The 20,699-nt window shown below is 41.5% G+C and overlaps 1 protein-coding gene across 5 annotated transcripts in view; it reads right to left on the bottom strand.

Annotated features, from left to right (window-relative positions):
- gria4a (glutamate receptor, ionotropic, AMPA 4a) overlaps positions 1-19,714 on the bottom strand; it is a 99,312-nt gene extending 79,598 nt beyond the window's left edge. For all 5 annotated transcript variants that reach the window (XM_086215733.1, XM_086215734.1, XM_086215735.1 and 2 more), the window contains exons 1-2: positions 19,325-19,714; positions 16,364-16,522 (exon numbers count right to left, since the gene is read on the bottom strand). In XM_086215733.1, the coding sequence (XP_086071859.1) occupies positions 16,364-16,522; positions 19,325-19,418 (253 nt within the window). In that variant the 5' untranslated portion in view covers positions 19,419-19,714. The remainder of the gene's footprint in view (positions 1-16,363; positions 16,523-19,324) is intronic.
- Positions 19,715-20,699: the final 985 nt, after the last annotated feature.

Below are 20,699 nucleotides of genomic sequence, written 5' to 3'. Positions count from 1 at the left end.
GGAAGCCAAAACAGATTAATGAGGTAAGCAGCAGGCAGGTTCTGTACAGCGGGGCAGCGAGCAGGGACCTAAGAGATAAGAGGGTCTGGAGGAGAACAAAGGGAGCAGGTTGAACAGGGGTTGATTAGAGAATTGGGAGCAGGTCAGTAGAGAGGAGGGGAGGGTCAAGTCATGAGCATGGTGGGATAACTGGTGTAACAAGAAGTGAAGAGCAGAGAGAGGAGTGGGAAGATTTGAAATGACAGGCCAGGTCAATTAAATGTTAGTTAGTTAAGTGGTAAAACCTCGGCATGGGAGGAATGGCTGGAGGAAGCAAAGCCAGGCATACTTGTGGGGATGATAGGATGATAGTACAGATGGTGCATGAGTTTAATATTCTCCATATGGGAAGGTATTATCATCAGAGCAGTCGTCCGGGGAGGGGGACCTGAAATTTGTCAGATACATGATTGAGTTGTGAATGATTTACATAGAAATCCACCAATATCCTTTTATACTCCCACATGGGATCACGCCAGAAAAAAGGATCTTTGGTGTAATAGTGACAATTCTGACCTTTGACATATCTAGAAGAAAATAAACTATCCCTATAACACATTACTACAGGTACTTAGCCTTGTAAACCATAATGTACATCAAAAGCACCAAATTATTCACTTCTATGCCGGCCTACCCAGCACATCACTCTGGCGGTTATGGAGAAGTGTCTGTATGTTAGGATACACTGGAAAATCAATCCTCAAGGAATAAAAAAAACTTGCCAGTTGTAAGGAATTGGATAGAGAGATGACAAAAGAGGAGTGGGAGCAGGTTTTGACTTGAAGTCTGTGTGTCTGAATTGACAACAAAAGATTTAGATTTCTGGGGTACAAAAAATGCTGTACCTATTCAAATATTTACACGCTTATAATCCAAACCAAATAATGTGTGAACTACATCAACACTGGTTTTCACATTATTCCAATGCGCATTCTCTCTTCTAGGAGTTCTAGCGGTTAACAAGAAAAGGAATAGTATTGTTTTTTTCTCTTCCTCAAGCTGGAAAATCTCTCTTCATGTATTATGTTGGATAAATTAACATTTGCAAGATCCGAAATATATGAAATATACAGGCTTTTTGAAAAATTTCTTGGAAAACAATTATATTATGTAAAAAAACAACATAAAAGTTGTTACTGGACAGAGTAAAATAAACCAAATTCAAATTTGTGCAAGCTTTGAAATTCATAGTTAAGACTACGTAATCATTTATGGATGAGTATGAGTAAAAGGAATGGCAAAGAAATGGCTTCTCGAATAGTGAGTGTATGGTTTATTACATCTATAATGTGTATTCCTACCAAAATAATATGCGGGTAATGATGACCACTGTTAGGTTCAGGTGCAGTCCGTTTATAAAAACCTGCTTGCCAGATTATGGCAACATGTAAGCGTCTGTTTCACCTACGGTTACACGGTCCTTCAGGCAAACCTGCCTATATGCAGCACTATAATAGTTATAACTGAAATGTAAACGGAAATGCAAATGCACACACAGCGAATAGTTGAAAAACCTACAACAAATCCGGAGAACCTGTGGGTAAAGTGTGACTCACTCATCTGTTATCTTTCATTTTCTAACTACATTCACTAGAATACAAACAACCGCTATTCTGCATGACCAGGTTCAGTCTGTTACAATCCCGTGGCCATGTACAACAGCCCCTCTCTCCGCAGATCTAATCTCCCTCCCTTCCTCTCCCCAGACGACTGCTCTGATGATATTACCTTCCCATATGGAGAATATTACACTCGTATGCCATCTGTACTATCATCCTATCATCCCCTCGAGTATGCGACCATGTGCGCGTGGAGTATGTGAGAGAGGGATGAGCCTGTGGGAGGACGAGTGGAGAAAATAGGATTTGCGTGTCTATAGGTGTGTGTATGAATGAGATGAAGAGAGAATTTAAGTGCATGTGCATTGGTGTCAGTAACTCACAGTCTTCTGTGTAACACGGCTGTTATAAGACACTGCTGCCTAATAATCTGCTCTTTGTCTGTGCGGATGATTTCATGACTCTGTCACTGCCTCACAAACACAGTTATCAATTTAACAACTGCACATCATTGTCAAGAATATCAGTCAGACAACAATAGGAGTTACATTTGCACAGTATATAGACGATCGCTTGCTTTTTCATCAGGAAGCGACGCAGATAGATGTGATTAGATAAAACCAGAGACATATTTCTGACCCTGTCTATTCAGATATTTACCACAAATATGACCCAAATATGTATTTCTTAGTCTCACCTACTGCCTTACAAACAATAAATCCAACTAAAGAAAGACAGCGAGACAATGGACTCTTTCTTGACACAGTTGCTTATGGGAGTTCTATTTTTGTGATTACTAACTGTACTTTGGCAAGCTTTGCATTCAAGGGTTTCAGAGCGGCGAGCGTTTCCTTCCAGCTGCTCATCCAACAGACTCTAATAGCTACTAATGGAAGGGTATTTAGATACTTGAATTGAGATGCAGCGCCAGATGGATGGATGGACACAGACAGGCCTAAAATAGAAAGACATTCGCATTGAGTTATATTTTTTAATGCATATTATTTAACCTGTGGCAGTTGATAAATAAGGCACGGTGAGTTGGACAGTTAACAGTGCCCTCTATCTTAAGAAAATTAAAAACTGAAAAGAAAACAACAGCAGTGGGGTCCTCCAGGCAGTTGGTGATCCCATTTAGTAATCACCCTCTGGTGACTCCTCCAACTAAAAAGGCCCCAGATGGGAAGGCTTTGACCTTGTTTTGAACTCCTTCTGCACTGCCAAGAGGTAATGTGGATGCTCAGCTAGTTTACATTTCCCAACTCAATGCCTCTTCAAATGGACTGATAGAGGCAACGTTACAATTGCCACACAGATTCAAACTGTTTGACAAATACGGCGTTTGACGTGAATGTGTTTTTAGAATGGGGGCAATTGTGCAGCTCCTAATTACACAAACTGATAAAAGCTTCATTTACTTTATTGTCTGGAGGCTGTTTTGATGGGTTGTACAATAAGTGGAAATATGATGGATCGTTTTTAAAATAATAGTGACCTTGAGTGTTTAGGCTGCGAGTACGACAGCCACAGGAAACAGAACTCCAGAGTCATCTTTCATAGAGAACTCAAGGGATTTTATTTCTTTGCCTGGTGCACAGTAGCTTTTAGATTTACATGCACAGAGTAAAACAATTTCTCACAGTTATTGGCACAGACTCGTGACAGATAAGGTCAGTATTGCCAGGTTGACCATATTGGAAAACATCATCCAATGAAGATATGAGTTTATTCAGTTTTTTATTTTTTTTTTGGAATTGTTAAAAAAAGCTGTGTTTATTCCAAACTTTTTATAGCCTTGTCCAACAGTCATATAAACTTTGGCTACGCTCTGTTTCATTCTGTGAAGTTCTTTTAGTAGTCAGTTATTATTTGATGGGGTTATTTTGAATGATCACTTTAATTCAGTCAAGACTGCGTAAGCTGTAAAAAGAAAACTTGTCATTTCAGTGCGGTGGTAGGGTGAGTTCAGGCTGGACTTGTGTGTCTGAGGACATTCTCCAAGGTTTCATTACGTGAGTCATCAGTTTGTTTGGACTTCTGCTCTGTTACATTACATAAGATATTCAAGGGAAAGCATCATTTCTAGTAAGGTGTGTCACTGACAAAATGGAGAGGGTGCGCGTTTGTTAGAAGCCACTCTCACTGCCAGTCAAGCAGCTATCAGGCATCCTGAGACCCCCAGATTTCGGCAGGATGAACTCACTGATGTCTAGTATCGTGAGAATGAACATAGGGTACAGAATCGAGTCAGTGCCGACAGAAGTGACATTGATTAAGTCAAATACATTGCTAAAGTACCAACTGCGCACATGCCGTCATGCAGAGGAAGAAGGCTGAAGTGGCTTGAGCAAGGAGCCTTGAGTGACATTTGCCACTATGCATATCGAAGGGAATCGTCTGAGCCAGCTGAGTGCATGAAGGGATATAAATGGGTGAAAGTGGGCTGGCTTGGAACAGCCGATCATCAGCCGACATAGCAGAGTTGCAAGCTTGACTTCATGGCCTGCCTGATTTAAAGCTATACTCCATTTGTAGAATAAGAATTCAGATTATGTCAGACTTTTTGCCTGGTTTTAGGTTTGTCAATTCCTTCTTTGTGTGCTCACAAGCTAAAGTAGCAGCACAGCAAGGCTTATTCAGGAGAGGTATCACTGCTTTTCTAAGCACTGTGAGTGTTGCATCTTTGATCTTGTTTGGTTTTGACAAGTTTCTTGATGAATAGATGAGGAAAACTGCTTCAGAGCCTCCATCTGAGGCAGTTAGGATACCGTGTGGTGCTTCGCTTCAGGAGGATGTAAGAAGATGTTGTTCAGGCAGGAAAACCCTGCTGGAAGGCGACCAGGACACAAACACACACTAGTCAGTTGAAAAAAATGTGTCACGAATGCATATGATCACAAATATCCTCCAGGCAGAGAGAGACACACACACACACACACACACACACACACACACACACACACACACACACACACACACACACACACAAACCAAGTATTCTGTCATTTGTATTATGATGCAAAGATATTCTTCATGTTTCAATACTGTTGGAGATGAGACGGCAGACACACACAGGGCTCAGGGGTAAAAATAGAATGGAGGGAGTGTCCATCCATCATTGTGACTGTCTGAAGGACCAGATCGATTGTGTGCGCGTGCGTGTGGGTGCGTGCATGTTATTTGATGCACTCCACTACCTCGGCAACAAGAGCTAGACTGAGTGGGCAAGCTGTGATGTGACTTTTGAAACACACACACACACACACACACACACACACACACAAACATGAACACACACAAGTAAACCCATGGGTTAAGGAGATAAATACAAAGGCTGTCAGAGAGACACCAACCTCGAAGGAAACACTCACACAAAACATGTCCAAACACACAGCGGCCATTTTTCTGTCCAGCATAAAGATGAGATGACTTGCTTCATCTGAGTGTGTGTGCCTGCTTGCTCTGCCTCTCTGGTTCTATCTGCCCCCATGAAAATCACCAGAGAGTGCATAATTAATTATTTTCTTCTATTTCCATGAGAGCATTTCTGCCTTCATATGAGCCCTGGTCCTGCTCTGATCGCTTTAATAGCTTTTTGCTTCCTACTCTGTCTCTTCCTATTTGTAAGTGTGATGAATTACCTGCTGTTTACTGAGGAATCTATTACCCTTGCTGAATAGCAATTGGCCATTAGGGCTGACACTGGCTTTGAGGTTGGTAGAATCTCAATGTTGCCGTGAGCAAACATCATGAGATCATGAGATTTTACTCAAATGCAGACCACCGTGCATTAGCTGCACTGAAAGAAATGCAGTGTGCATGAAAACAACTCGACTTTAATAATAAAACAATGCACCTTTGTGTTTTCCTGCTTATATTTGTGCAGTGAGTGTGTATGTGTATGTGTGTGTGTGCGTGTGTGTGTTTGCGCACCTCCAAGTGTGCGAGTGTAAAGGTCATGCTTCTCATCTCCAAGTGAGCCACAGTGAGAAGGACTGAGTGGCAGCTCTCATCAATATTAACTAATGCCCTTACTTTTATCCACATCATAAATCCATGGAAAAAAAACGCACACACATAGTTTTGTGGGTGCTTTTGTGTGTGTATGTGTGTGCGTGTGCATGTGTGCGTGTGTGTGTGAGTGTGTACGCATCTGAGAAAGAGAATAAGATAGCATGGCATGCTTTATGATGAAGAAAAAAATGTGTTATTGAAGATATTTTATTTACTGGGATCTTGTTTTCATGAGAATTTGAGGCAAAGATAAATAAATCAGTCACAGAGACAGAAAAATCAGTACAAACAGAAATATAGATAGAGTGACAGAAGTAATGACGTAGGTGTGTTTGCTGTGTGTGCCTCAGCTACTCACATGTTAATTTTAGTTAAAATAAAACCACTACACACTCATCCAGCTTTTGTTGCACACCAAAAGCCACTAAACAGATAATGACCAATGATTTACAGAGGATGGTGTGGTAGTATGTCAAAGACTGGGAAATGGGAAAACACAAACCACGCTTCCTAGAAATCAGAAGGTTGCTGGTTCAATCCAGGCTTTCAGAGTCTGTCGCTATTAGTGTGTATGAATGTGAAATTGAGGTAAAACACTTGGAGTGGTTGGTAGACTAGAAAAGCACTATATAAATGCAGTCCATTTACCAAAACATGAGGAAATTGGAGATGACAAAAAAAGAGAAAAGAAGCAGAAAAATGTTTGTGATTATATGAGTGCAGGCTTGTGCTTTTGAGTGCAAAAAAAAACAAAGTGAATGGAATGTAACAGAAGAAAAGAAAGTCTGCAAATGGAAATCCTTTGATCAGAAATAATAAGAAAAAAACAACAGCAGCTAAGCTGAGAGAGTGAAGGACAAGAAAAAGACGTCACAGACAATTACTGCGAACATGGCTCCGTTCAGTCTGAACACCCCTGTGTTTCGCTAAGGCGACACGTAACACTTAAAATCCACTGTCATCTCTTCTCATGCTTTTCATCTTCCAAACGCCAGGGCGTGAAAAAACAATAACAGAGGAAACAGACTTTTTTTTTTGTTTACAGTGGAGCCATCACGCCCAGAGGGAGAATGGTGGTCTTAATGAAACACATTAGACAGACAGAGACAGTCTGGGCTCTTGCTGGGTATACGTGTGTGTGTGTGTGTGTGTGTGTGTGTGTGTGTGTGTGTGTGTGTGTGTGTGTGTGTGTGTGTGTGTGTGTGTGTGTGTGACTGTGTAGGTGTGTGTTTGTGTGTGACTGTGTAGGTGTGGGTTCAGTATGTGTGATCAGATTACCTGGGGGAAACTTGGCTATTCATTGAGACATTGTGCATCGTCTAATAATATGACTAACTGTTTGGTAAGATCAAGGCTATATGAAAACACCTCCATCCCCCTGTTGGATATCCCCCACCGGACCACAGCTACTTTTACTGCAGCATCACTGACTTGAACCAGAGGAATCATTACAATATGCTCTTTTTTTTTCTTAGCCAGCTTCAGGGTTGGTTGTCTGTGAAACCTGCAATAAGTCTTATTCCCATTCTGTTTCTTCTTGCCTCAAGGAACTTCAGACCCATAAAAAAGTATTTCATTAATATGTGTTTCAGTGCAGCTGTAGCATCAGTATCATTCCCTCAAGGCTTTAACACCGAAATAATTACGCACCAACTGTCAGATCTTCAGCTAACGAATATGACTGCAAAATGCAGTTTATAGTTTAGTGTTAAATACTGAGTTTGAGGTCACTGATGCATCATGGACATCAACACTATTAGTGGTAGAGGGAACATCTACTGGCCTTTAACCAGAAATATCACATTGCGGTTTCCTGTTAGCCTGACACACCCATTACTGCTGTTTTCAGAGACTGGTGTTACTGAAGAAGGAGTCCTCATGGGTATCCAATCACAGGGTTTGGCATCACTGTGGAGATGAAGAGATTCAAGGCGGTGGCGAACCTCAACATGATTCTCCCTCACAAGGCTACTCCCAGTAGCAGGCTGCCTGAGTCCATGAGCTGTGGGGCCAGCATGGTAGTTGAGGCATCGCCGTTCTTGTTTTGACTCTTGCACTGAGCTAGCAGTGTCATCACGTTCAAGGATGTTGATTGGCTAACTGGAATAGCAACTGGAGAAAACATTCTGGGTGAGAGGCTTTCCAGTCCTGGCTGTTGGAAAATTTAGAAAAAAAAAAAAAAAATCTGATTCAGGGGCTAAAGTCTATGTGTCTGTTCTGGGAGATGTTTTGTTGCAAATTTGAAGAAATTCCCTCAAGGCTTTCCTGAGATATCGAGTAAAGGAGAATGGGACAAACGGACAACTTAAAAAGAGAATGCCTCTGGCTTGCTGCTGTTCTATTGCTAGTGTGGTGAAATGTCAGTTTCACTCAGGTAGTGGAGTTTCTAATGAGGGAGTTAAGACAAACTGAGAAAGAGTCTGTTTTATTGTTCGGCTAAATGCAATCAGATTACCTGAAGCAAATGTTCATTCATTCGGAATGCGGCTTGTTCTAATAATATTGCTTGCTGGTTGATCATTAGGGCTGAGGCTACAATAAAACCATCCAACACACTGATTCTTTAGGGAGCACTTAACACACTCTACGTGAGCTATATGTGTGTGTATACACACACACACACACAAAACACTGTTAAGTGTTTGGTTGTCACTGCTGATTAAAGGAAAATGAGAAACTGTGATACTGAGGTGAAGAACTCTGTGTGTACTGTAAGTACATGAGTACATAAAGCTGCAAATAGATGTGGAGTCTGTACTGTACAGTTAACCTGATTGACCCACAGAGAAAAGAACAAAGTTTCTCGGTATAAATTCCACAGTGGTACTGCAACTATGTTCTCTCTATAAAAATGGGAAGTCTATTGTTTGGAAATGAGCTGTGGAGTGAACTTCACCTGCATTTATTGAACTTTTCTTAATTTGGAGAAACCCTAAAAGTCACAGCTGTAACTTTATTAGCAACGCAATGCGATGAAGTTTTCAGTCTGACTCAGTCACAATGCAGGTTAGCAATAAAATCATCGTTTTCCATATTCATGCATTAGTTTTGGATAACGCTGAGAAAGTCAGGTAAAATATATAACCCCGGATGAACTTAAAACTGGTGATTTTCAAGTACTAGCATTTAAATGCTAATGTGTGCACTAACACCTACTATTTGTAAAGATACCTCAAATGTACATGGATAAAATAAGACCTCTTTAATTCATGACACAGCTTTGAAACTCTGAATCTTTCAAACTTTTTGGAAGGTCAACATTTTTTATATACAGCTCTTTGCTCAGCAGAACTGACTTGCGATGGATGTCTGCATGTTTTGCAAGTCTCTACCACTCACGGCTAAATGGGAACATTCATTTAATCATGTTATTCAATTTGCATTTAAATTGTAGATTACAACTTAATTAATTCTCCCCTGAACATACCTGTAAAAGTGAACATATAAATCAATTATGGCCATGCTAAGCTCTGAACCTGATAATATATATTAATGGCAGGAAAAGCACTCAGGATGGAGCCACAGTCAACCAGCAGTTTCAGTCTTCCAATAACATGAATAACGAAGGCTTGCTGCAGAGTAAATCTCCGTGTCCTGGCGGGTTTTCATATGTGATTTCACTCTATTTCCCCCCGTGTAGCTATTAAGAAGACATATATGCACGCGGAACAGCAGCGATAAAGATGATGGTGCAGTGCTGTTATTGAGCGCCTGAAATCATCGACAAGATGACTGAATCATCTGATGAAACGAGAGAGACATGGTGGTGTATGTGGGAAAGTTGGAAATATATAGTTAGGGTGATGTTGGTGAGTCAATGTGCTTGTGTGTCATAGAGAGAGAGACCAAAATATATATATATATATATATATATATATATATATATATATATATATATATATATATATATATATATATATATACTGTATATATATATAGAGAGAGAGAGAGAGAGAGAGAGAGAGAGAGAGAGTTGTATATGTTTGCCTGTTATTTATCTCTACCTATTACTGAGCTGTTTATGCAGTTGAAAGATGACATTTGTTGCAGTGGGATAATACATGACAACAGAAAACTGAGTAAGATGGCAGTGAAATTTACTTGTGCTCAAATAGAAAGCAACCCCAGTGCATGGGCTCATGGCCTCGTGGAAGACAGCACACTTGTTTCATTTTGGTTGGTTGTGGTGACACCATGGCAGCCATTTTCATTTTAAGTCAGTTGATGCAGATGGACAAATGCAAAGTGTAGTTTGAAATTAATGTGTCATCTGGTTGACAAATAAATGAGGGAAAACCAAACATCGTTCATATACAAAAGGTCTTTCACACTCATTGTAAGGATATAAAGCTATGTGAAAACTGCAGTTTGTTGTCAACGCCGGACGGCGGATTTGTAAGGGAGTATGAGGAAGATTTGGAAGAGATTTGGAAGAGCTGTTGAGAAAAAAATGATTTCAGGAGACCTTGAACTGTGATTTGTGCGGGGCAGCAGAAACGTTGAGCTACTTGAAGCTTTTAATTACAAGAACTGCAAGTCTCGGAAAAACGCAAAATTGTGTGACAGTTTAAATGCACTTAAAAACCATGAATATGAAAAAGTACAGGTGTTTTTACACCAGATTACTGGCACTGCATGGGAGAAATGTATTTTAAGTTGATCTTCACCAAAAACTAAATCAAATATACCTGGGAACTGGAGTTACTGTGTGCCCAGGAGTAGTTTTTTTCATGCAGGGCACTGATTGGTGTGAGCTGTGGAGGTGGCTTTGCAAGGTGTATTCTACAAACAAGGATGAAGACTTTCTTTTTTTACTGAATAAAGTCTCTTTACAATCGTGTTTGCTTCAGAGATTTAAAGTAGAAAATAAAAGCAGCCCAAGGCCAGTCACAGTTCTTGCCGCGGCTTTACAGCCGTTGTGGCCCAGATGCACGGCAAGTCTGTGATGATGTCATACCCCTCAAGCACACCACCAATAATCAAGCTTTTAGCAAACTGTTAATGTCATCAGGCAAATGCAATGATAGGAGTTCTGTATCTTACGCTTGTTTTTGAGCCTCCCGTATGACACTTTGAAAAAAAAGACGCTCGCTATTAAAACCTTGTAACACCGTTTGAACCTCCAAGCTGCTGCTAAGTGGTTTGTCTTTTGCAGAGATTTTAGAATCAATCCAAACCTTCCAAAATGACTCACACTGAATTACAGCTACAAAATTACTGCATCAACAGTGATTGGATTTAGCCTGGTCCTGTTTGTGTGTGTACAAGCTTCATCAATAATTGGAGTGAAGCATAAATATTTCATTGTAAAGTTATATAAACATTGTCCTTGATGATGATAATTCAGATGATTATAAGGTGGAAACTTTTGTCTTCTCATGACTGCGAAACATTGATCTAATACCGTCACCTAATTTGGAAGTGTAATCACCTTTTCATCTTAACCACATTAATTAATTTTGTCCTTAACAGAAGAGGGACACAAAGACTGTCACCTCAATGAGATTCTGACTCCGACAGTTTGAGATGCTGCAGAGATAATCAGGTGCATGTCAATCAAGATTTTATGCAAATGCAATCTGTGGTAGTCAATAATACATAAACAGTATTGATGTGAATGATTCACTATAATCTATATTAACTCTAAATGATAAATGAGGTTTGCATCTCTGCAACACACACACACATATCATCATTATCATCACTGCAGTGGCTACAGAGTAGTGGATTATTACAGTAGTTCAAGTACTGAACCTCAAATAGTTGGAAATAGAAGAATAATCCCACATATCAAGAACCGTATTAACAAACGCTTCATGCATCAGTGTCTCTCAGCCTGCCACAACAAAACCCGGCAAAACCACCTTAAATCCTCCCCCTCTATCTCGTTCTCCTCTGTCCCTAATTTACCTTATCACATTCTGTCCATCTTCATCACGCTCTGTCAGAGCAGAATTTTTTTTTTAACCTCAGTGCCACACAAATTTAGTGTACGCACACACACATACACACATACACACATGCTAATCCATGTGCATTCTCTGCTATAAGTCAGTGAATAGAGATGCACTGCTGAGCCCAGTGGAATAGGACGTTTCTCTAGATGAGCAACATCAAAAAGCTGAACATACGCATGCACAGCTGCTAACACAGCGAGAAGAAAGCAAATACACGCCTGCACTCATTTACTGCAATATATATTAAAAAAAGACAGGCACATCTACATGCAGGAAACAATACGGAAAGATTGACAGCTGCAGAGTGTATGGATATGTGACTCAGGGACAAGTAAATGGGTTATAGTCGTCAGTGAATAGGGAAAACGATGGGGACCAGGGATTTTTATGATCCGTTCACACTCCTGAATACTAGAAAAGAGAGGTACTAGCCAAGGTCAGCAGCAGAATTCCCTATTCTAATTCGGTGCGTTGCTCACCACCCGGAGCAAAAGTCAGGGATTAATTTAGAGATCCATTCTCCACGCCTGTGCAAAAGAGAGAGACGGCAAAACGTGAGGAACAGAGTAGTGGAGAGAAAGAGAGAAATTAAGAAATGAGGAGACAAAGGGGAGAACAACAGAGAGGGGGAATGGAGCAAGAGAGATGGAGGCTGAGACAAAAAAGTGGGCAGGAACAGACAGACAGAAAGAGAGAGAAAGAAGTGGTTCCGCTTGTTATGTGTGGCCTGCGGAGAGAGAGCAGACGGTTCACATTGAAGAGCTTCATTTTCCAAACACTCCTCCCCTTATGGGCCACTGCCTGCAAGTGTGTTTGTGTGTGCGCTTGTGTGTGTGTGTGTGTGTGTGCGCGCTTGTGTGTGTGTGTATGTTTGTGTGCTTGTGTGTGTGAAAGGTAGACAGAGCACAGAAATGGAAACAGATAGGTAAGATACAGACAGTGAGACAATCGTCGGGCAGAACCTGCGAGTATATTTACAGTAACAAATCAGAGTATAAAAGAGGGAAAGATTTCATCTATGCCTCAAAGAATGAGACTGACATAATTCTACTTAGTTTAACTGTTGACCAATACCATGGGAGGACCAAAACCAGCAATTTTTTCCCTTTTCTTGTCTGTGGCATTCTGCTTGAAGACAGAGTTAATCCTGTAAGAGAGGTCTAAAAAATAAAGTTAGATTTATGGGTTGGCAACTTAATTTCCTTAAACGGTTTGGCTCTGTCATTTTGGCAAACCTTACTCAGGCAGTAAATAGTGCCCAGGATGGGGACCACTTTCAGCCCCATATTGATACAGTCGGCAGTCTGGTACAATAGTGGGTTATGTGAAATGGACTCGAATAAAGTAGCGTGCCCGTTGTAATGAAAAAACATCTCGATGAGTACAGAGGCATGACTCACTGCTGTGTTGTTGGTCAAGAGAAAAATACTGTCAACTATCAGGTTTAATCCACAGTATATAGAACCTTGTTACTCAGATCAATTATTAGATTTTGTCTTGGTCAAGTCACACCTGTACTCCAGATTCACATTAAATCCAAATATTGGTACCCGAATGCATCATGGTGACTGTGAGAGAATGGGGTTTAAGAGAGAGAGCAAGACTTTCTTCTTTGTCTTGAACACAACGCGGCTTTTGGTTTTGTTTGACAGAGTGGCGAGTAAGAAAACAGTCCAAAGTGTGACAAGTTGGAGACGACGCTCGCTGTAGCATTTGTGATGCAACAATGGCTGGGACAATGCCGTGAAATGAAGTGATGACCGTGTGAGATTGATCACCTAGAAGATAGTCATCCTGTTAGCAGCTAGTGCTCTGCTGCGGAGGAAGACGGCGTTCCAGGTGATGAGTTACCTGTTTTTGTTTGTTTGTTTGTTTTTGGGTTTTTTTTGGGGGGGGGGGGGGGGATGGGTGGTTGTTTATACCAGTAGGTTTTGATTTTACCTCAGCTGATGTTAAATTTGTGTTTTAAAGCATTAATAACATTAGTAAAACAAGTGTTGGAGATTAAGAATTTGGGACTTTTAAAATCAAATTGTCATTCCTACAATAAAGTATAGACCAATGTGCTTTATTCCAGGAAGAAGTAATCAAATGTGCAGAGTACCCAACCCTAAATAAGCCATCGTCAACCTCATTTATTAACATCAGTCCCATTCTCTCCTGAAGGTTGTGTAGGTGATCTAACGTCTTCCTCTTCCTCTTTATTGAAGCTATATTATATTTACAGTGATTGAAAAGCTCGAACCCTCGAGGGCATGGTTTTATGGCTGCAGTGTTCCATTAAATGGGAATTGTAGGATCTCCTATGTATCTTATTATTCACTCCTCCCAGTTTTCACCCTGAGATGTTTGTGAGGTTTCTCTCCATATTTCTCCATAAACAGATCCCCCCTTGGACTGATAATAAATGTATTTCTTTATTTTTTGACTGCACGGTATGAGTTTGCCACTGTCTGGAGGACGGAGGAGGACTGAGAGAGCAAATTGAACAAATAGAAAGCTCTGTGCCGTAACATATATCGGTCGGTTGCGGAGTGAGGCAGGCATATCTGCTTTTTATTCTACAACCTGAACTGATTGTGCCAAACTCCTCACATCCCTTTTATGCATTACTAATAAAATTCATCCACCCACATCATATGAAAAAAAACAACAACTTGATATGTTTTTAACATGCATCTTCCCACTCCAGCAGCCTGAAATATGAACATATCAAATTCGGCATTTAACTGTATTTGTGGGCGTCAGGAAGTAGATGGAAAATTAATTTTCCAGTCATTATAAATTGTATTACCTATTCACTCCCGTGCGGGAGCATGTGACAGGACACAAACTACATTTAACATAGCATGAAGTGTGACTTGCATGTGGCTGTGATATTACCATCCAGGGGCATTCGTTGTCTAAATTTATCACAGCACAACGTTAATCAAATGCTAGAGATGAAATTCAGGATCTTTCAGACTGTCTGTTACAAACGCTTTTGAAAACATTAGCTCAACCATTTCCCGCCGCCTTGTTTGACAATGAACACCTTCTCTGAGCTTTCATTTACCACTCAGAGATATTTAAAGAAACTTGTTTAATGCAATGATGTAATATCAGGAGGAGAAGTGCTGTATTCTTGTATTACACTGTATTGATTTTGTTTGCTCAGCCTTTTAACAGCCCTGGTGGTTACAGTGAGATATATGAAGGGAAGGATTTCAATGAAATCCCTCGACATTCCCACTCTAAATCATGATGGATGCACTATAGTTAGTGTGTTAATAAAGAGATATTATAATACCTTGAAGATTCAGCTTGAAATGATATTGCAAAAAAAAGATATAAAACACATTGAACCTCTTATAGAAGAGAACAAGTTTTCATTTTCTAATGTTGTCATTGTCATGTTATTAATCAATGTAACCATCACACACTTCCTAGCTGTGTAGCATCGTGGAGTCAATAGTAAAAAAAAAATAAATGCTCAAAAATACTTTTTGCTTATTTAACTCAACAACTTATCCACTTTTACTTGCTGACAAAAGGAGAAAAAAGAGTCGCTTCTCACCATGAGGCAGATGAGCAAGAGAACTGATGAAAAAGCATCCTGTAGAGCTGGTTCCCATCTTGAATACAACATTCCAACACACAGGAGTAAACACTCAAGAGCACACACACGGTCGCAAAGATAACGCTACTCTAGGCTTTTAGATTATACTCGCATAAAGCAGTGTCCCTCAGCAGATGCCAGACAACAAACAGCCAAACACTTTTAGTCCCGTTAACACACACACACACACACACACACACACACTTTTAGTCCCGTTAACACACACGCACACGCACACACACACACACGCACACACACACACACACACACAATATGATGTACTTTTAAACACTTTGCATGCTTTCTGCAGGTGTAGGAAACACAAGAGGTCAGTTTGTAGGAATTAACATAAGCATCACTCATAATAACCACAAACTATACAGTAATGAAAAGAACACAAAGGGAAACTGTGAAGCAAAAGGAGCTGAATCACAAAGTCATTTCTGTGAATGTTTAGATTATGTTTTGCCTCCATGTCCTATTTAAGCTGCAATCATTTCTTTACAGCCCCACCAAACACAGACACGCACCCATATCACCCGCTGTTGTAAACATCACAAATATACAACTGCAAAGACGGCGCCACAAACATTCTTCTTTGTTATGGGAACTACTTTGAACATTCAGCTCACATCCAAAACACCTTGATCAGTTGTGACCTGCCAGCGACACAACGCAGTTGACATCACTAAGACCAACTTGCTCGCACAGACATCTCAAACTCTCTCGCTGGCTTCTAGGTCGAGAGCGTGTAGAGGATTAGATCTTAGGTCCCAGGGAAGAGAAAGAAGATAGTCAAACAGAAGCCGCCATATTTCGAAAAGATCAGGGAGGCGTCTGCTTCCTCTGTTCAGGGGACTGGCTTTATTGTAATAACAGGGCTGCCATATTATCTGGTGGTTTACCATTGTGGTAATAGCATTATGTAACATATGTAGCAGCCAGAGGTCTTGACCAGAAACATTTACAAAATAAACCACTATTTCCTCAAAGCATCAATATGACAAATAAATGTGACACAGTCCCTGTAAGACCACTCACTTGCATGACAAAAATAAAGTGTCAAACCACTCAAACTCCAAATAAAACTCATCTTTATGCAACAACGTAGCGAAGAGCGAGCAGATAAAGCTAGAATCATGGTGAGGGCGCGATAGAGAACATTCACAGAACCCCACTTAGACTCAAATACTCACATGCATTGGTGACTGCAAAGCTGTTGGCGGTCTCTATGTTGTCGACATGCGGGACCAGGTTAAAGGGGGCTTCTGTAGCATTGGGGCTGGTGTTGTGCAGGAAGATAGCTAGTCGAAACGCTGTATACTCCTGATCAGTATTCCTTATGAACAAGCCTCCTATAGGTAGCGGGAGGGTAGGGAGGAGAGGAAAATGATGGAGAGAAAAGGAAGTGAGTTATTGCAGGGCAGAGAGTGGTCGGATGGAAGCGTGATGACAGAGGAAGAGAGAGAGTAATGTGATGGTGGTGGGCGGAGGGGGTGATAGATAAGGAGGGAAGGCAGAAAAAACAGAGATCTTCATTAGCTTTGCTAGGAAAAGGTAATTTTTCTCTCAGCACATCACACACACACTCACAAATATTGAAGGCAAAGAAACGATACATTCCATTGATGGAATCAAAGGAAGACTGAGAAGAAAGAAGACCACTAAGCTGACAGGAAGGCGGTCAAAGAGATAATGAGTTGGAATAGATATAAAAGAATATAGAGGAGAGGCCAGATCAAAAAGTGTCAGCTGACTACAAGGAGGGCAGAAGCCATTCAAAAAGAAAAAGGGATGTGGATGTGACATGTCAGCTTTGACAACTAGAGCATCTTCTTGTTACGTTGCTTCTGATGAAGTGAGAGAGGGGAGACGACAAGACACAATCGAGCAGATAGCCCAAAAACATTTGCAAAATTAAGAGTTAGGAACGAGTGAGCAAGCGAGAGAGAGAGAGAGAGAGAGAGAGAGATTGTAACACCTCTTGCTTGATGCAGAGAAAAGCTCAGACAAAGTGGGAAGGGGTCCCAGAGGGGATTATTTTATTAACTGAGCCTGATCAATTGTAATCCAACAACTATGCTAATGATGTGAAAATGAACAAAATATGATTGTATGGGGGTTAAAGAGGATTTGAATCTCACATACACACAGGAAATCAAGTGTTAAAGTTAACTTGTATCATATAATCCCAAACCACGAAGGAATAATGTGAGTGGACGTGGTCAACCACAGAGCAATAATCAATAAATCAGCAAAACATTTATGCAAAATGTTTTTTAAAAAAAAAGGTTTCTGGGATTTAAGCAGCATTTGTGTCGATACGTCACTTGGAATAAGGAGAATGTTACGTCATAACTTGTTTGTGGGAATCATTTCCATGTATTTCTATTTTCACTGACATTATGTTGTTGTTTTTTTTTTATCAATTAGCATTTGATGCCATAGATGACGCCTGTATTGCTTGCTGGAACGAATGCATTGGAAGTTCAGTGTGAATCCTGAAGGGAGCCAAAGTGAGGGAGGAAGACGACAAGGGAGGAGTCGGGAGGCAGAGCGTATCCAGCACAGGAGCTTGGACTTCACTACATGTCACTTGTCTGTCATTCAAGTTTGCATCTTCTCCTAATGATGTGTAGATCAATGACCACATGTGCACATGCATATGCTGACACACAGGTATGTGTGTGTGTGTGTGTGTGTGTGTGTGTGTGTGTGTGTGTGTGTGTGTGTGTGTGTGTGTGTGTGTGTAAGTGCTGTGCAAAGCTATAATGCATTACTGTGGAGATTCCAAGGGAACTAAATTAACATTATTTCTACTAATTCATAATAAATCTGAGGTGACTTGTCAATAAAAAAAAAAAAGATTTTGGGTACAACTTGTCTTCTGTCATCACATTCAAGAACTTTCACAAACATCTGTCCTTTCCGCTCGGATGCCAAAGACAACCTGGACTCCCACTGTCATTACACTTGTGTGCAATGCAGAGGTATGCAAATGACTCCTGGAGTCAACTGCTGGAGCAGCAAGTCAACCATCACGTATGTGAACAGTCAGAAGGAGGACGGGAAGGTGTGCAGTTACATGCTTCTGCACAATCTGAAGTTGTACCATTTGTGTCCTCATGCATGTTGAGATCTGCAGCTGTGTGCAGGGGTGCGACTAGAGTTTTGGAGCCCCATCAAAAAAAGAACTAAAAAAACAACAACTATGGGGCTCTATTAACCATTTAATATGATGTTCTGAGGGCCCCTGTCCAATATGGACCACTATCACCCTAAGCCCCCCCCCCCCACAACGCCCTTTGTGGTGCGATTGCATCCTGTACACAGTTTTATGGCAGTATCTGCATGCTTGAAAACAACTGCAAAGGCTTCAGTGTATGTCAGAGCCAAGCAGGAAATATTTAGCATATTAAGTTTATTGGCAGCTGTAGGGAGACAGAGTCAACCAGCCGAATTTCATTACAGGACCTCCCAGCTGCCCCCCACCCCCCACCCCTCCTAGAGTGATGCAGCGCATTCATTATCACACACATGCCTGCACAAGTGTGTGTGTGTGTGTGTGTGTGTGTGTGTGTGTGTGTGTGTGTGTGTGTGTGTGTGTGTGTGTGTGTGTGTGCGTGAGGGAGGCAGAGGGCACTGAGCAAACCAATGATGCTCCACATTTAGTTAACTTTGTCTGATCAAGGCTTCTCCAGTCCTGACATGAGGGTAACAGGAAGAGGGCAGAGAGAGAGAGAGAGAGAGAGAGAGAGAGAGAGAGCGAGAGAGAGAGAGAGAGAGAGAATACTGCAGTGTCTAAACAGTAGAGAGGACTAGAAGGAAACAAAGCTTGCTGAAACATTCATGGACCCATAACAGCCTTTAAAATACACGCAAAGCCAGAGTGAAGGAGTTTGTGTGCATGTATAAAGCATATAGTCACAGTAGTGAGGACACATCTCCAATATATCCTGGATACAAAAAAGAAGCAGGAGATGCACCAGAAGGAAGAGAAAAAAAAAACGTGTTCCTATACTTGCTGTTATTGGATATGTTTGTGTGAGAAACTAAGGAAGGGTCCTTGTCTTGGCGGCGGCTGTCCGCTGATATCCAGCAATATTCAGTGTGTCAGATCAGTGTCCGTGCGTAAAATCAGTAATCCTCCAACTCACCTATCTGCACTGAGCTGGGGAAAGCCCCCGTCGCCAGCCCCCAAAGGGCGGAATACAAGCCCAGAAAGTGCCAAGAAAAAATAATAATCCTCATTTTTTTCTTTCCTTCAATCTCTTCAGAAACTGTTGAGAGACATCGAGAGAGAGAGATGCAAGAGAGGGAGAGAGAAGAAAAAAGACGTCAGAAAAAAAGGGGGGAAAGAGAGGTGAAAGAGGTTTTTTTTTTCCTCCCCCGTAATGTCCAGCAGTATTCCTACTCCATGGTGGGTTGCTTGTCTTCTTCCCCTGCAGTGTCCGCCCGGGAGAGAGCTGCGTGTCCGGTGCACATGTAGAGACGCGGAGAGGGAAAGAGTGGGGAAACTCGCTCGGATGATTGGCGAGCTGGGAGAAGAAGACTGTGCATGGAGGGACTGGACATGCGCGTCTACGACTCTCTCTCTCTCTCTCTCTCTCTCTCCTCTCTCTCTCTCCTCTCTCTCTCTCCATCTTCCACTTTTCCTCTCACAGTCTGCCTTCTTATAACTTGCTGTTACACTGCATTTCATAGCTGGAGCCTATTGATAAGGCTTGGTCGGGGTTCATGGGGGGGAAAGAATTAAAAAAAAAAAAAAAAGATCCGCGCACACTCACGCGCACACTATCTATCGGTACTAGTGAAAGCATTTAGTAGCCCAACCGGCTTCCTTTCACTTCATCTGGAGATGTCATGTGTGAGGAAATGAAGGAAAACAACGGGAAGGAAAAGTGGCAATTGAGGGTTTAGCGGCAGTTCAAAGTGGGAGTGAGTAATAGTCTGCGCCAACTAATTACATTACAAACCTAATCCATCCTGACGCATTAGTGCGCTCCGCGGTCAGAGCGGGCTCGCTGCGTCTACCCAAGACAGCAGCAGCCTCGCTGAGGTGAACCTCAAGCCGCCTGCAGCTGCGGGACGCTGAACGGCGCCCTGTGGACCCACTAACAAAAAACCCCCATCCTTATTAAAACGTCACGACCTCGTGAGCGACAACATCTGGCCGCGGACGGAGCAGGAGGAGAAAAGTGTGTTCACCCCGACATACAGCGAGCTATCATCAGAAGCTGTGAATGAGAAGATCGTTAAAAATGAACCACAGTCTGTTGTACATGATGTTAAAGCTGCTGCTTCAGTCTCAGCTGCCGGTAGCAGCTCGGTAAAAGTGACACACGGTGTGGGATCGCATAGTTACACAGTGGAGAGCACACTTTCTTTTTTTTTTCTTTTTTTTCCTTTTTTTTTTCTTCCAGATGGTGGTTCGCCCGTTGTCCCGGTGAAAGATGCAGTCTGTATTTCTGTGGAAGCTTTGCCCGGTCATGCTGAGCACCAGAGGATGTTCAATAGCAATCCCTTACATTC

This window comes from Aulostomus chinensis, chromosome 10, assembly GCF_037954235.1.
Source record: "Aulostomus chinensis isolate RoL2024-O1b breed Wild chromosome 10, RoL_Achi_v1.0, whole genome shotgun sequence".
NCBI lineage: Eukaryota > Metazoa > Chordata > Actinopteri > Syngnathiformes > Aulostomidae > Aulostomus > Aulostomus chinensis.
Note: the sequence above shows the minus strand (reverse complement) of the source record. Positions and strands in the feature narration are given on the sequence as shown.